At 45.4% G+C, this 16481-nt stretch overlaps 1 protein-coding gene across 1 annotated transcript in view; it reads right to left on the bottom strand.

Annotated features, from left to right (window-relative positions):
• The window catches only part of LOC143815950 (heterogeneous nuclear ribonucleoprotein R-like), a 153147-nt gene that overhangs the window by 28453 nt on the left and 108213 nt on the right, over nucleotides 1-16481 (bottom strand). The window contains exons 7-8 of the mRNA XM_077295782.1: nucleotides 14981-15130; nucleotides 3477-3598 (exon numbers count right to left, since the gene is read on the bottom strand). Of these exons, the coding sequence (XP_077151897.1) occupies nucleotides 3477-3598; nucleotides 14981-15130 (272 nt within the window). The remainder of the gene's footprint in view (nucleotides 1-3476; nucleotides 3599-14980; nucleotides 15131-16481) is intronic.

Raw genomic sequence — 16481 nt, 5'->3', positions numbered from 1 at the left:
TATTCCCCGCTTTGGGGTGGGCTCCGGCGGTGAGCCCACCTCAAAGCCGTGACATGTCAGCTGTTTTTAACAGCTGACATATGCCCGCAATGGGCGCGGGCGGGTCTTCAGGTGGATTAAGAGTATAATAAAATATTTTAAATACCCTGTGTCTTTATTTCATTAAAGCACTTTGTAATAATGTGTGTTTTATTAACCATTTCGTACTATTGGATGTATAGGTGTCATAATTGACGCCTCTCCATTATTAATCTGGCTTAATGTCACCTTACAATAGCAAGGTGACATTAACCCATATCCCACAGCTACACGGGAGTGAGAAGAGAGTGGCCAAGTGCCAGAATAGGCGCATCTTACAGATGTGCCTTTTCTGGGGTGGCTGGGGGCAGATGTTTTTAGCCAGGGGGGGGGGGCAATAACCATGGACCCTCTCTAGGCTATTAATATCTGCCCTCAGTCACTGGCTTTACCACTCTGGCGGAGAAAATTGTGTGGGAGCCCACGCCAATTTTTTCCGCGATATAACCATTTATTTTTCAAGCTACAGCGCCCAAATTTTGCACATACACACTACTAACATTAGTAGTGTGGAATATGCAAAAAAAAAAAAAAAAGGGATATGAGATGGTTTACTGTATGTAAACCATGTCTCATATCCTGTCGGGTTTGTGAAGGGGATAGCAAAAGCTGGCAATTGAATTACCGGCTTTTGTGCTATCTCGCGCTGAATTAAATATAAATACAGTATATGTATGTATGCATGTATATATATATATATATATATATATATATATATATATATATATATATATATATATAGATATAGAGAGAGAGAGAGAGAGAGAGAGAGAGAGAGAGAGAGAGAGACTGTATATATGTTTTAACGAACATTTGAGCCCATAAATCCATCAGATGTCGGATTTGCAAGCCTGCGAGTAAATATCGCAGTACGGATGCCATACGGATTACATACGGAGGATGCCATGCGCAAAATACGCTGCCACACCCTGCCTACGGATGACATACGGATCACTATTTTGGGAACATTTCTGCGTATTACGGCCGTAAAAAACAGACCGTATTTTCATACGCTGAGTGTGATGCCGGCCCAAGTCTGAGAGCCAGAAGAAGGCCTCAAGGAGGCTCTCAGACTTGTATTGGAAAGTGATCCCTATGAAACTCCGTGAAACACTGAAGCTGCAAGCAGCTCACTGTTCACTGGAGATGGACTGGAGTGGCAGCGAAAAGAGATGAAAACGCCAAAAGGAGAGTATGAGACAAGGGACTTACATTTAACACTTAGATTTAAAGCACCATTCCAGTTTTTTTTTTTTTGGAGTGTAAATGTGCCACCCGATTCCAAAGATATGGGCCTCTTTACAGTCTTTACCAAGGGTGTAAGTACTCACAGGCTAATCAAGCAGAGCAGCCTAAAGAGAATTCTGTGAACCAGGAGCCTTGGTACAAAGCCATAAAACAGCACTAAATATAAAGACCCATACCTATAGCGGATTTTACAATAAAACAAACCCATAATACTCAGTGGGAGAAGTGGGAATAAAATAAAAGCAAAAATTGCCACTTCTGACCTGATGAAATTGTGCTTTGGCAATACTAATATTCCCTGCAGTGCAGTACAGGAGGTCACAGATGATGTGTGTGACATGAGGGGTGGGTGAGGTTTAGGCACAGATACAGGTCTGTGCTCACTGCTGGCTTACAGCCCAGCATAAGGAATGATGGGAAATGTAGTAATAAGGGAGAAGAAGATTCTGAGGAGGAACAGATCTGGTGCAGGGCACAGGAATTGAAGCAAAGAGGCATAAAACATGAAACTTGGCAGAAAAGGTATATGTAGTTATCTAAGGACATTATCCTTCAGCATTTATGGTAAAACCCATAACCAGTACAAGGTAGTGGACAACCTCTAAAGGCCCCGTCTCACATAGCGATTTACCAAGGATCACGACCAGCGATACGACCTGGCCGTGATCGTTGGTAAGTCGTTGTGTGGTCGCTGGGGAGCTGTCACACAGACAGCTCTCTCCAGCGACCAACGATCAGGGGAACAACTTCGGCATCGTTGAAATTGTCTTCAACGATGCCGAAGTCCCCCTGCAGAACCCGGGTAACCAGGGTAAACATGGGCCGCGCTTAGTAACCCGATGTTTACCCTGGTTACCAAAAAAAAACAAACAGTACATACTCGCCTTTCGGTGTCCGTCAGGTCCCTTGCCGTCTGCTTCCTGCTCTGACTGAGCCGCCGTACAGTGAGAGCAGAGCGCAGCGGTGACGTCACTGCTGTGCTGTGCTCTCACTGTACGGCCGGATCTCAGTCCGAGCAGGAAGCAGACGGCAAGGGACCTGACGGACATCAGATGGCGAGTATGTAGTGTTTGTTTTTTTTTACATTTACGCTGGTAACCAGGGTGTAAACATCGGGTTACTAAGCGCGGCCCTGCGCTTAGTAACCCAATGTTTACCCTGGTTACCAGTGAGGACATCGCTGGATCGGTGTCACACACACCGATTCAGCGATGTCAGCAGGACCTCAACGACCAAAAAACGGTCCAGGCCATTCCGACACGACCAGCGATCTCACAGCAGAGGCCTGATCGCTGGTACGTGTCACACATAGCGAGATCGCTACTGAGGTCGCTGTTGCGTCACAAAACTAGTGACTCAGCAGCGATCTCGCTAGCGATCTCGCTATGTGAGACGGGGCCTTAAGCCATGCCTTTATATGTTACACATTTCTTTTTACATTTTCAGCATTTTTTTTCTTCATATCAAGATTATTAGTAAAATAAAAACAGTAATTATTGCAATTTTCACACTTGCCATTGGGGATATTCTATACTCATATTTCCTATCCCTTTCAGACATTTTTCTGAAGGGTCAGTATAATCACAAGCAAGATTACCCTGACAGGCAACACCTCTATATACAGCAGATGACACCTAATCTACCATTCACTATACGTGATGTCGGAGCTGACCCTAAGACCCCCCTCTTCACAATGACCTTTGCACAAACTCATTAGATGCTTCAGTACAAAAGAAAGAATCTGAGTAAGGCCGGGGTCACAACTGCAAGTGCAATGCAAGAAACTAGCACAAGTCTCTTGCATCAATACCTGGCACTGCCGCCGGCACTCTGGACCTACATACATACATGCAGCCACACGCTCCGGTCCCGAGTGCCGCCGGCAGTGCCGGGTATTGATGCGAGAGACCCCGGCCTAAGTGTACTGCTGGCTAAAGTACATTTTGATTTCATAATACAAGATGTACAAGCCTAGAATAGCCCCAGTATGAAAAATGAAATATTTTGTTTTATTTATTTTTTTTAATATAGATCATAATAGTATTTTAGAAAAATATTTTTCAAACAAAAAAAAAAAATGATGTAAACAATAGGTCATTGCCTGATGACTCATTCCCTTTAAGAATTGTAGAGCTAGCTAAAATACTCACAAAGTACCACGAGACGCCTGTCGGGCAGCCTGTCGCTCTTTTCTCTTCTTATCTGGGGGTTTTGCTAGTACTATTTCTATTTCTTCACCCTCCAGGTCTGTTCCATTCATTTCATCCATAGCCTGCCCAGAAGCAAGGACATTTACAGACTTTAGCAAACTATGTAGCTAAAACCACAAACAGCATACAAAAGGTTGGTATTTTTTTGGCAATTACTATTGAATGTTCTATCTATAGTGTAGGTCATCAATATTTGATCAGTGGGCTTGACTCCCAGTGTGCTTAGTGTGTGATTTCCAGGTCAGTAAGATGACAGCAATAAATAAACTAACATTTTGCAGACTAAAGAAGCACTTTTTTCCTCCAAAAGTTTTAAGAAAAATGGGGTGTGTCTCTTATAATCTGGATGTACCTGCTGTGGATGGGGAGGTGAGGGAGCAGCAGGTCACAGGAGGCACTAGCCAGCGGCTGTGGCTAACCACTGTGCCCACTGTTAAAGAGAAATGAATATTCACTGCTCCCCACGCCCATAGTCCCTCCGACCTCTATGCACTGAAGCCAGCGCGAAGAGGCAAAAGGGACTATGGGCATGGGGAGCACTGAATATTCATTTCTCGTTAAAAGCGGGCATACTGCTGGCTGCAGACGACGGCTTCCTGCAGCTGCTGGGCGATCACATGTGGCCGCTATTAAAGAGAATGAATATTCAATGCTCTCCACTCCCATGGGCTGCCATGACAACCCATTGGCATGATGTAATCATGAGGGATGCCAAAGCATATACACACAATCAATCAAGTCATTTAATGAAGCGGTCGTGATAGATGGTGACAATTAAATAGTTAATCGGAGTAAACAGATCAAGCTCTGGTTATTGCTGTTGCAGGCAGGTGTCTTCTGATGCTCATGAGCTGTATGGACATCACAACCCGACAGAGGACATACTATTAACATCTACAGTACAGACCAAAAGTTTGGACACACCTGATTAAAGATTTTTCTGTATTTTCATGACTAGGAACACCAAGGTTACTTACCGGTAGCCGGTTTATCCGGAACACATGACGGCAAACCTGAGAGAGGGGATCCGCCCAGTCAGGACAGGAAATCCTACTGAAAATAAAAGGGCGGTACCTCTGTCGCTTCAGTTGGTTTTCAGAGCATGAGAGGCCCCCCTGGTTAGTATACGTGGCAATCCATTACCACATCATATTAACTAAAGAAGTACCCAAAGAAATAGTGCACACTGAAAGGGTGATAAAGGGGGGGAATATATGGGTGCCGTCATGGGTTCCGGAAAAAAAACCTGCTACCGGTAACCTTGGTGTTTTCCCTTCCCCCATGACGGCACACCTGAGAGACTTTTGTAGAATGAAACCTTAGAGAGGGACCACCGCTTGTAGTACCCTTCTACCAAAGGTTAGGTCAGCAGAGGAAGAAAGATCTAGCCGGTAGTGCTTGAAAAAAAGTTGAGGGTGAGGACCAGGTAGCGGCCTTGCAAATTTGATCAATTGATACCTCGGCCTTTTCTGCCCAGGAGGTAGCCACGGCTCTGGTGGAGTGAGCCTTGATGCCTTCAGGAACCAGAGTGCCACCCGCAGAGTAGGATAAACTAATGGCCTCCCTGATCCATCTAGCAATAGTACTTTTAGCTACCCCACACCCTTTTTTTGCTACCCTGAAAGGCTACGAATAGGGTTTGGTCTTTCCTCCACTGACTAGTCATAGATATGTATTGTAACATAGATCTTCTTACATCTAGCATGTGGAACTTTTGTTCCCCTGGATTACTTGGATTACTACAGAATGATGGTAAAGTAATCTCTTGACTCCTATGGAACTTTTGAACCACTTTGGGGAGATACGCCAAGTCTGGTCTTAGAACGATCCTGTCATCAAAAATCTGAGTATAAGGAGGGCATATTGACAGGGCCTGTAAATCACTTACCCTACGTGCCGATGTTAAGGCTAGTAGTAGAACTGTTTTAAGGGTATGTAACTTAGGTGAGGACTCCTGTAAGGGCTCAAAAGGGTCTTTAGTTAGGGCTTCTAAAACTAAATTTAGATCCCAAGGAGGGATTTTTGGGATAACGACCGGTCGAGATCTACTACAAGATGTTCTGAATCGCAAAACCCATCTATTTGAGGCAAGATTACAGTTATATAGGGCCCCCAAGGCTGAAACCTGAACTTTAAGGGTGCTGGTTGCTACCCAAGATGTAATCCTGCTTGCAGAAATTCTAGGATAGGACCCACTGGAGCCACTTCCCCCAATGGTTCACCCAGGAAGTTAAGAAATTTTTTCCATGTCCTACCATAGATCCTAGAGGTTATGGGTTTTCTGCTTTTCAATAGGGTGGAGATTAAACCAGGTGAGAATCCTTGGCGACTTAGTAACGCCCTCTCAAATTCCAGGCTACCAGATGGAAGCCCTTCACCTGAGAGTGGTTCACTGGGCCCTGGGTTAGCAGGTCTGGAACCTCTGGCAGAATCCCTGGGTCCGTTACCAACATCTGCCTTAGAAGGGAGAACCATGGTCTCCCTGGCCAGAATGGAGCTATGAGGATAATTTTCGCTTGATCCTCTTTGATCTTCCGGATCACAGCTGGAATCATCACTATCGGGGGGAATGAGTAGGCCAGAGAGAACTTCCAGGGTATCCGTAGGGCATCTACTGCAAAAGGGTGTTCTCTTGGATTTAAGGAGCAGAACTTTTTGACTTTTTTGTTGTGTGAGTTGGCAAACAAGTGTATTTCTGGTGTGCCCCAGGCTTGGACTATTTGTTGGAATATCTGGGGGTTTAGGGACCATTCCCCCTATCTTAAGCCTCTGCGACTCAGGAAGTCTGCTTGTGTGTTTTCTATGCCCCTGATGTGTAGTGCCGTCAGGGATGACAGGTGTTGTTCCGTCAACTGAAAGAGTAGATTTGATACTTCCATGAGGCCTTTTGACCTCGGCCCCCCTGATGATTGATATACGCCACCACTGCTCGGTTGTCCATCAGGATTCGAGTATGGCGGCCCCGGAGCAAAGGGAGAAAGTGTCTTAGGGCTTTTTCCACTGCCCATAGCTTTTTTGTTTGACCCATAGTTTCTTTCTAGTAAGGACCAGGTTCCTTGTACTGAGTGAGACCTCAGGTGAGCCCCCCAACCTGTACCGCTTGCGTCGGTCGTGATGATGTCTTTGACCGGATTTTGCCAGTGGACCCCCATTGTCAGGTGGTCTTCCACCATCCACAAAACTAGGGAATCCCTTATGCCCAGGGAGAGACAGATTTCCTTCTAAATGCCCTCTTAACAGTCTTTGAGCTGAGAGAACTTCCCACTGTAGTTGTCTTAGGTGGAATTGTGCCCATCCTACTGCCGGAATACACGAGGTTAACAAGCCTAGTAGGGAAATCGCCTTTCTTAGAGTCATTGCTGGTTGATGTATTGCTGTAGTGGCCAGGTTTATAATCTTGGGTACTTTGTTTTCTGGAAGGAGGCAGAGCTGACGCTCGGAGTCCAGCATTAACCCCAGGAAGGACTGTAGTTTTACTGGTAGTAATTTTGACTTGGGGATATTTATTATCCAACCCAGCTCCATTAGAGTTGATGTTACCACTGATACTTGATGAGTGCAGTGGGACTCTGACCTTCCTATTACAAGGAAATCGTCCAGATATGGGACAATTACTACATCCCGGGTCCGGAGGTATGACATTACTTCCACCATTACTTTGGTGAAAACCCTGGGGGCTGTAGACAGGCCGAATGGAAGGGCTGTGTATTGGTAATGCTTTACCTGATTCTGAATATAGAGAGCTACTCTCAAGTATTTCCGATATTCCTGATGTATTGGTATATGGTAGTACGCATCTTTTAAGTCTATTACTGCCATGAAGCAGTGTTGGAAGAGAAGTTTTATGGTCGTGTTGATAGAGAACTACTCCTTCAAAATGGAGTCTATCGATTGATTGAACTTCCTTAGATTTATTATAGTTCTCCAAGAGCCATCCGTTTTTGGATTAAAAAGAGGGGGGGAGGGGGGGGAGTAAAATCTGCCTCTTTCTTCCCGAGTCTGGACTTCCTGAAGAACTTTTTTGTGAATGAGTCCCAAGACCTCGGTTTCCAGGGCAAATTGCTCCTGCTGGGACCTTCTTCGGGGAGTTATTATAAAGTTTTGCCTGGGTGGACGGATGAATTTTATTTTTAGGCCGTCTTTGATAATATTCAGGAACCAGGTACTGGGGGAGATATTTAACCAGGCCGGAAAGAAGAGGGAGACTCTTCCTCCCACTTCTGACGTAATGTCATTGGGGGGATATTTTTGCTGATGTAGAGGGCCCTTTAACCCCTTCCCGAGCTGTGACACAGCGTATGAGTCATGAAAGTCGGTGCCAATCCGACCTGTGACACATATGCTGTGTCACAGAATGATCGCGTCCCTGCAGGTCGGGTGAAAGGGGTTAACTCCAATTTCACCCGACCTACAGGGACAGGGGGAGTGGTACTTCAGCTCAGGGGGGGTGGCTTCGCCCCCCCATGGCTACGATCGCTCTGATTGGCTGTTGAAAGTGAAACAGCCAATCCGAGCAATTTGTAATATTTCACCTATGAAAAGTGGTGAAATATTACAATCCAGCCATAGCCGATGCTGCAATATCAGCCATGGCTGGAAACCCTGATGTGCCCCCCGCCACCAATCTCCTCCCCAGTCCTCCGTTCTGTCCCGTACTCCCCTCCGTCCTCCTGTCCACTCCCCCGTCCTCCTGTCTGCTCCCCCCGTGCTCCGATCCACCCCCCGTGCTCCGATCCACCCCCCGTGCTCCGATCCACCCCTTATACTTACCGAGCCTCCCGATGCCCATCCGTCTTCTCCATGAGCGCCACCATCTTCCAAAATGGCGGGCGCATGCGCAGTGCGCCCGCCGAATCTGCCGGCTGGCAGATTCGTTCCAGGTACATTTTGATCACTGTGATATTTGATCACTGTGATAAAAACTATCACAGTGATCAAAATTAAAAAAAAAAATTGTAAATGACCCCCCCACACCCTTTATCACCCCCATAGGTAGGGACAATAATAAAATAAAGAAAATATTTTTTTCTCCACTAGGGTTAAGGCTAGGGTTAGAATTAGGGTTAGAACTAGGGTTAGGGTTAGAACTAGGGTTAGAATTAGGCTATGTGCACACGGTGCGGATTTGGCTGCGGATCTGCAACGGATTGGCCGCTGCGGATTCGTAGCAGTTTTCCATCAGGTTTACAGTACCATGTAAACCTATGGAAAACCAAATCCGCTGTGCCCATGGTGCGGAAAATACCACGCAGAAACGCTGTGTTGTATTTTCCGCAGCATGTCAATTCTTTGTGCGGATTCTGCAGCGTTTTACATCTGTTCTTTAATAGGAATCCGCAGCTGAAATCCGCACAAAAAACACTGGAAATCCGCGGTAAATCCGCAGGTAAAACGCAGTGCCTTTTACCTGCGGATTTTTAAAAAATGGTGCGGAAAAATCTTACACGAATCCGCAACGTGGGCACATAGCCTTAGGGTTAGGGTTGGAATTAGGGCTAGGGTTGGAAATAGGGTTAAGATTAGGCTTGTGGTTAGGGGTGTGTTGGGGTTAGGGTTGTGGTTAGGGTTGGGATTAGGGTTGGGATTAGGGTTAGGGTTGGAATTAGGGTTAGGGGTGTGTTGGGGCTAGGGTTGTGGTTAGGGGTGTGTTGGGGTTAGGGTTGTGATTAGGGTTATGGCTAGAGTTGGGATTAGGGTTAGGGGTGTGTTGGGGTTAGTGTTGGAGTTAAAATTGAGGGGTTTCCACTTTTTAGGCACATCAGGGGTCTCCAAACGCAACATGGCGCCACCATTGATTCCAGCCAATCTTGCGTTCAAAAAGTCAAATGGTGCTCCCTCCCTTCCGAGCCCCGATGTGCGCCCAAACAGTGGTTTACCCCCACATATGGGGTACCAGCATACTCAGGACAAACTGGGCAACAATTATTGGGGTCCAATTTCTCCTGTTACCCTTGCGAAAATAAAAAATTGCTTGCTAAAACATAATTTTTGAGGAATGAAAAATTATTTTTTTTTTTCACGGCTCTGCGTTATAAACTTCTGTGAAGCACTTGGGGGTTCAAAGTGCTCACCGCACATCTAGATAAGTTCTTTGGGGGGGTCTAGTTTCCAAAATGAGGTCACTTGTGGGGGGGTTTCTACTGTTAGGCACATCAGGGGCTCTGCAAACGCAACGTGACACCCGCAGACCATTCCATCAAAGTCTGCATTTCAAAACGTCACTACTTCCCTTCCGAGCCCCGAAGTGCGCCCAAACGGTTTACCCCCACATATGGGGTATCAGCGTACTCAGGACAAACTGGACAACTTTTCGGGTCCAATTTCTCATGTTACTCTTGTGAAAATAAAAAATTGCGGGCTAAAAAATAATTTTTGAGGAAAGAAAAATGATTTTTTATTTTCACGGCTCTGCGTTATAAACTTCTGTGAAGCACTTGGGGGTTTAAAGTGGTCACCGCACATCTAGATTAGTTCCATGGGGGGTCTAGTTTCCAAAATGGTGTCACATGTGGGGGAGCGCCAATGTTAAGGCACACAGGGGCTCTCCAAACGTGACATGGTGTCCGCTAATGATTGGAGATAATTTTTCATTCAAAAGTCAAATGGCGCTCCTTCCCTTCCGAGCCCTGCTGTGTGCCCAAACAGTGGTTTACCCCCACATGTGAGGTATCGGTGTACTCAGGAGAAATTGCCCAATAAATTTTAGGATCCATTTTATCCTGTTGCCCATGTGGAAATGAACAAATTGAGGCTAAAAGAAATTTTTTGTGAAAACGAGTACTTTTTCATTTTTACGGATCAATTTGTGAAGCACATGGGGGTTCAAAGTGCTCACTATGCATCTAGATAAGTTCCTTGGGGGGTCTAGTTTCCAAAATGGGGTCACTTGTGGGGGAGCTCCAATGTTTAGGCACACAGGGGCTATCCAAACGCGACATGGTGTCCGCTAAAGATTGGAGCCAATTTTTCATTGAAAAAGTCAAATGGCGCTCCTTCCCTTCCGAGCCCTGTCGTGCGCCCAAACAGTGGTTCCCCCCCACATATGGGGTATCGGCGTACTCAGGACAAATTGTACAATAACGTTTGGGGTCCAGTTTCTCTTTTTACCCTTGGGAAAATAAAAAAATTGTTGCTAAAAGATCATTTTTGTGACTAAAAAGTTAAATGTTCATTTTTTCCTTCCATGTTGCTTCTGCTGCTGTGAAGCACCTGAAGGGTTAATAAACTTCTTGAATATGGTTTTGAGTACCTTTAGGGGTGCAGTTTTTAGAATGGTGTCACTTTTGGGTATTTTCAGCCATATAGACCCCTCAAACTGACTTCAAATTTGAGGTGGTCCCTAAAAAAAAATGGTTTTGTAAATTTCGTTGTAAAAATGAGAAATCGCTGGTCAAATTTTAACCCTTATAACTTCCTAGCAAAAAAAAAAAATTTGTTTCCAAAATTGTGCTGATGTAAAGTAGACATGGGGGTAATGTTATTTATTAACTATTTTGTGTCACATAACTCTCTTGTTTAACAGAATAAAAATTCAAAATTTGAAAAATTGCGAAATTTTCAATATTTTAGCCAAATTTCCACTATTTTCACAAATAAACGCAAAAATTATCGACCTAAATATACCACTAACATGAAGCCCAATATGTCACGAAAACACAATCTCAGAACCGCTAGGATCCGTTGAAGCGTTCCTGAGTTATTACTTCATAAAGGGACAATGGTCAGAATTGCAAAAAACGGCCAGGTCATTAAGGTCAAAATAGGCTTGGTCATGAAGGGGTTAAACATATAGCCCGATCCTCTCTTATCCTTAAAGTCCCAATTTTTCCTCTCCCCTGGGGGGCGACCTCTGTTATATCTTCTCCGAAAAAAAGGTTTTATGGAATCTTTAGGGATATTGGGAAAAACATTTATTTTTATCTCCTGCATGTTCCAGGATCTCTTCTAGTTTTTTCCCAAAAAGGAGTTGGCCGTCACATGGAATGGAGCACAGCTTATGTTTAGATGGCAAATCCCCCGGACAACCCTTGAGCCAAAGGGCTCTTCTTGCCGCATTGGACAAGCTCGCTGCTCTGGCTGTTAATCTTGCGGAATCTGCAGAAGAGTCTGACAAGAAAGCTGCTGCTCCTTGCACTAAAGATATATTTGCAAGGATGTTGCTTCTGGGTACTTTGTCCCTTAGCTGATCCTCTATCTGCTGTAGCCAGACCATTAGAGCACGGGCCGTACATGTCCCAGCAATTGCTGGCTTCAGGCCCCCCGCTGAGGCTTCCCAGATGTCTCAGAAAACTATCTGCTTCTTTATCAAGCGGGTCTTTAAGAACACCCGTGTCTTCTAATGGAAGGGACGATCTTTTTAAACATTTGGCTACTGCCCTGTCAATTTTAGGGATCTTCGCCCAGGATTCAGAGTCTTTTTCTTCAAAAGGATATCTCCTTTTGGATGAAGAGGGCAAAGCACCCATTTTTTCAGGTTTTTTCCACTCTTTCTCAATTAATGCTTTGATTTTCGCATTGACCGGAAACGTGCGTTTCCTTTTCTCTCCTAAGCCACCAAACATGACATCTTCTAGTGACCTAGGTGTCTTCTCCACCTTAAGACCCATTGCAGATCTAACTGCTTTAACTAATTTGTCTACATCTACGTCCTCAGCTGGAAAACATGAACGACCTCCTGAATCACTGTCCGAGGAGGAATCTGAAGACTGGATAGAGGCAGAGGAGGTAGAGGGAGATCTGGACGATTTACTACTTTCCTGTCTCTGAGAGGCATCTGACTCTGTAGACGCCTTACGGCTTTTCCTTCTCGGTTTACTAAGGGCCATTTTTAAGGAGTCTTCTCTCTCTTCTGTCTGTATTATGGTTTTAAGGCTAGTGGCAAAATTAGGGGTCTCTTGTATGGCTTGTTAATGCAGTCAGCACAGAGATCCTTCTGCCACTGAACTGCAAGCGGGTCTTTACAAAGGGCACACTCGGTTCTTTGTTTTACCGCTAGACTTCCTGGACCCCTAGTGATCAAACAGAAAAAAAATGGACATTCACGTAGATCACTCACCACCGCCGACAATCAAGGGTACCGGGTTTGGAGGCTGGACAGATGCACGTGAAGCGTCCCTCCTGGACGCCGACGAATCTTGCCGGACAGGACGACTGCTGCTCCTACCACTTGAGCGGCTGCTCCTGGTATGCTGGTGGCTCGGCAAGATATCTGGCGAGAGAACCTGCTGCTGCTGTGATGGCGGCTGCTGCTGCTCTTGCTGCCCCACTTCCATGGTGAAGTTTCTGGGCACGAGTGCGTCTTCTGTGGTTACCACCCCTTTTATGGGGGATCCACTGCACTCCCCGCCTCCTCCGGTGCCCAATAGTGGCCCCTCCCCTGCTCTGCCGCGCCGCCGGAGTCTCTATCCACCGGCCGGCATTTTCTTCATGGGCGCCACCATCTTGGATCCGGCACCCGCCTCTGACGTCACACGGGCACGCCCATTCCCAGCATGCCTTGCGCGTGACGCCGGGCGGGCGACACGAAAGCAGCCGCCACACGGCAGAGAGGAGGGCGGTGTGGCAGCCACGGAAGGAACCCGGCCATCCGACCGTGCTGAACAGACGCCCGTTCGGACGCAGAGCCCCGGAGGACCCGCGGACAGCACATCCAGACTCCGAGCTCCGACGCACAGGCGCTGCCTGTTCTTCCACGCCGGGATGGGAGCTGCTTAAGTGGAATCACCGCCGTGTTCAGCACAAGGGTCCCTGTCAGGACAGGAAACCCAACTTAAGAGACAGAGAGGTACCGCCCTTTTATTTTCAGTAGGATTTCCTGTCCTGTCTGGGCGGATCCCCTCTCTCAGGTGTGCCGTCATGGGGGAAGGGAACAATTGTACATTCACACTGAAGGCATCAAAACTATGAATTAACACATGTGGAATTATATACTTCACAAAAACAGTGTGAAACAACTGAAATTATGTCTTATATTCTAGGTTCTTCAAAGTAGCCACCTTTTGCTTTGATGACTGCTTTGCACACTCTTGGCATTCTCTTGATGAGCTTCAAGAGGTAGTCACTGGAAATGGTCTTCCAACAATCTTGAAGGAGTTCCCAGAGATGCTTAGCACTTGTTGGCCCTTTTTCCTTCACTCTGCAGTCCAGCTCACCCTAAACCATCTCGATTGGGTTCAGGTCTGGTGACTCTTGAGGCCAGGTCATCTGGCGTAGCACCCCATCACTCTCCTTCTTGGTCAAATAGCCCTTACACAGCCTGGAGGTGTGTTTGGGGTCATTGTCCTGTTGAAAAATAAATGATGGTCCAACTAAACGCAAACCGGATGGACTAGCATGCCGCTGCAAGATGCTGTGGTAGCCATGCTGGTTCGGTATGCCTTCAATTTTGAATAAATCCCCAACAGTGTCACCGGCACAGCACCCCCACACCATCACACCTCCTTCTTCATGCTTCACGGTGGGAACCAGGCATGTAAAGTCCATCCGTTCACCTTTTCTGCGCCGCACAAAAACACGGTGGTTGGAACCAAAGAGCTCAAATTTGGACTCATCAGACCAAAGCACAGATTTCCACTGGTCTAATGTCCATTCCTTGTGTTCTTTAGCCCAAACAAGTCTCTTGTGCTTGTTGCCTGTCCTTAGCAGTGGTTTCCTAGCAGCTATTTTACCATTAAGGCCTGCTGCACAAAGTCTCCTCTTAACAGTTGTTGTAGAGATGTGTCTGCTGCAAGAACTCTGTGTGGCATTGACCTGGTCTCTAATCTGAGCTGCTGTTAACCTGCGATTTCTGAGGCTGGTGACTCTAATAAACTTATCCTCAGAAGCAGAGGTGACTCTTGGTCTTCCTTTCCTGGGGAGGTCCTCATGTGAGCCAGTTTCTTGTAGCGCTTGATGGTTTTTGCCACTGCACTTGGGGACACTTTCTAAGTTTGCCCAATTTTTCGGACTGACTGACCTTCATTTCTTAAAGTAATGATGGCTACTCGTTTTTCTTTACGTAGCTGCTTTTTTCTTGCCATAATACAAATTCTAACAGTCTATTCAGTAGGACTATCAGCTGTGTATCCACCAGACTTCTGCACAACACAACTGATGGTCCCACCACCATTTAAAAGGCAAGATCTTGGAGATCGGAAAACCCCTTTAAACGTTCTAATCAAATATCACAATGACATACTTTACATACCCTTGTTGAAGACCATAAAGGGAAAATTGGAGAATATACACTAACGAGTCTCCGACAATAGCTTCTAGCTGCACATTTTTTCTTACAGATTATTGAATTAAGAAAGCAGAACAGGAACAGGGTTCTAATAAATATAAGTATAGCTAGAAAGAAGGTCTATTTTTTTTCACCACAAACCACACCATTTTTGCTCATGTGCTATGGTAATATTTTCTTTGTTTTAAACGTGTTTGTTTGATAAAACAGATACTCTTCTCACCCTCACTGCTGAATCCCTCTCTTCAAAGTGCACAAAAGCATAATCTTTCAGTTTCTTCACCCGCTCCAACTTTCCAAATACTGTAAAGGCCTTTTCTAGAATCTCCTCTGTTACGGTAGCAGACAAATTTCTAACAAAAAGTACTTTAACCTAATATGACAAAAGAGAGAAGACTTAGATATTAATTTAAGAAACCAAAAGCAAATGATGAATGACCAACACCAGTATGAACTAACTCCTGTCTATACAGTTAGGTCCATATATTTTTGGACAGAGACATTTTTCTAATTTTGGTTGTAGACATTACCACAATGAATTTTAAACAAAACATTTCAGATGCAGATAAAGTTCCGACTTTCAGCTTTCATTTGAGGGTATCCACATTAAAATTGGATGAAGGGTTTAGGAGTTTCAGCTCCTCAACATGTGCCACCCTGTTTTTAAAGGGACCAAAAGTATTTGGACAATTGACTCCAAGGCTATTTCATGGACAGGTGTGGGCAATCCCTTCGTTATGTCATTCTCAATTAAGCAGATAAAAGGCCTGGAGTTGATTTGAGGTGTGGTGCTTGCATTTGGAAGGTTTTGCTGTGAAGTAAACATGCGGTCAAAGGAGTATCCATGCAGGTGAAACAAGCCATTCTTAAGCTGAGAAAACAGAAAAAGCCATCCGAGAAATTGCTACAATATTAGGAGTGGCAAAATCTACAGTTTGGTACATCCTAAGAAAGAAAGAAAGCACTGGTGAACTCATCAGTGCAAAAAGACCTGGACGCCCACGGAAGACAACAGTGGTGGATGATCGCAAAATAATCTCCATGGTGAAGAGAAACCCCTTCAAAACAGCCAACCAAGTGAACAACACTCTCCAGGAGGTAGGAGTATCAATATCCAAATCTACCATAAAGAGAAGACTGCATGAAAGTAAATACAGAGGGTTCACTGCACGGTGCAAGCCACTCATAAGCATCAAGAATAAAAAGGCTAGACTGGACTTTGCTAAAAAAACATCTAAAAAAAACCAGCACAGTTCTGGAAGAACATTCTTTGGACAGATGAAACCAAGATCAACCCCTACCAGAATGATGGAAAGAGAAAAGTATGGCGAAGGTGTGGTACAGCTCATGATCTAGCATACCACATCATCTGTAAAACATGGCGGAGGCAGTGTGATGGCTTGGGCATGCATGGCTGCCAGTGGCACTGGGTCACTAGTGTTTATTGATGATGTGACACAGGACAGAAGCAGCCGAATGAATTCTGAGGTATTCAGAGACATACTGTGTGCTGAGATCCAGCCCAATGAAGCCAAACCGATTGGTCGTCGTTTCATACTACAGATGGACAATGACCCAAAACATAAAGCCAAAGCAACCCAGGAGTTTATTAAAGCAAAAAAGTGGAATATTCTTGAATGGCCAAGTCAGTCACCTGATCTCAACCCAATTGAGCATGCATTTCACATGTTAAAGACTAAACTTCAGACAGAAAGGCCCACAAA

This window comes from Ranitomeya variabilis, chromosome 3 (genome assembly GCF_051348905.1).
Source record: "Ranitomeya variabilis isolate aRanVar5 chromosome 3, aRanVar5.hap1, whole genome shotgun sequence".
Lineage (NCBI taxonomy): Eukaryota > Metazoa > Chordata > Amphibia > Anura > Dendrobatidae > Ranitomeya > Ranitomeya variabilis.
The sequence above is the reverse complement of the archived record's forward strand: the minus strand, read 5'-3'. Positions and strand labels throughout refer to the sequence as shown.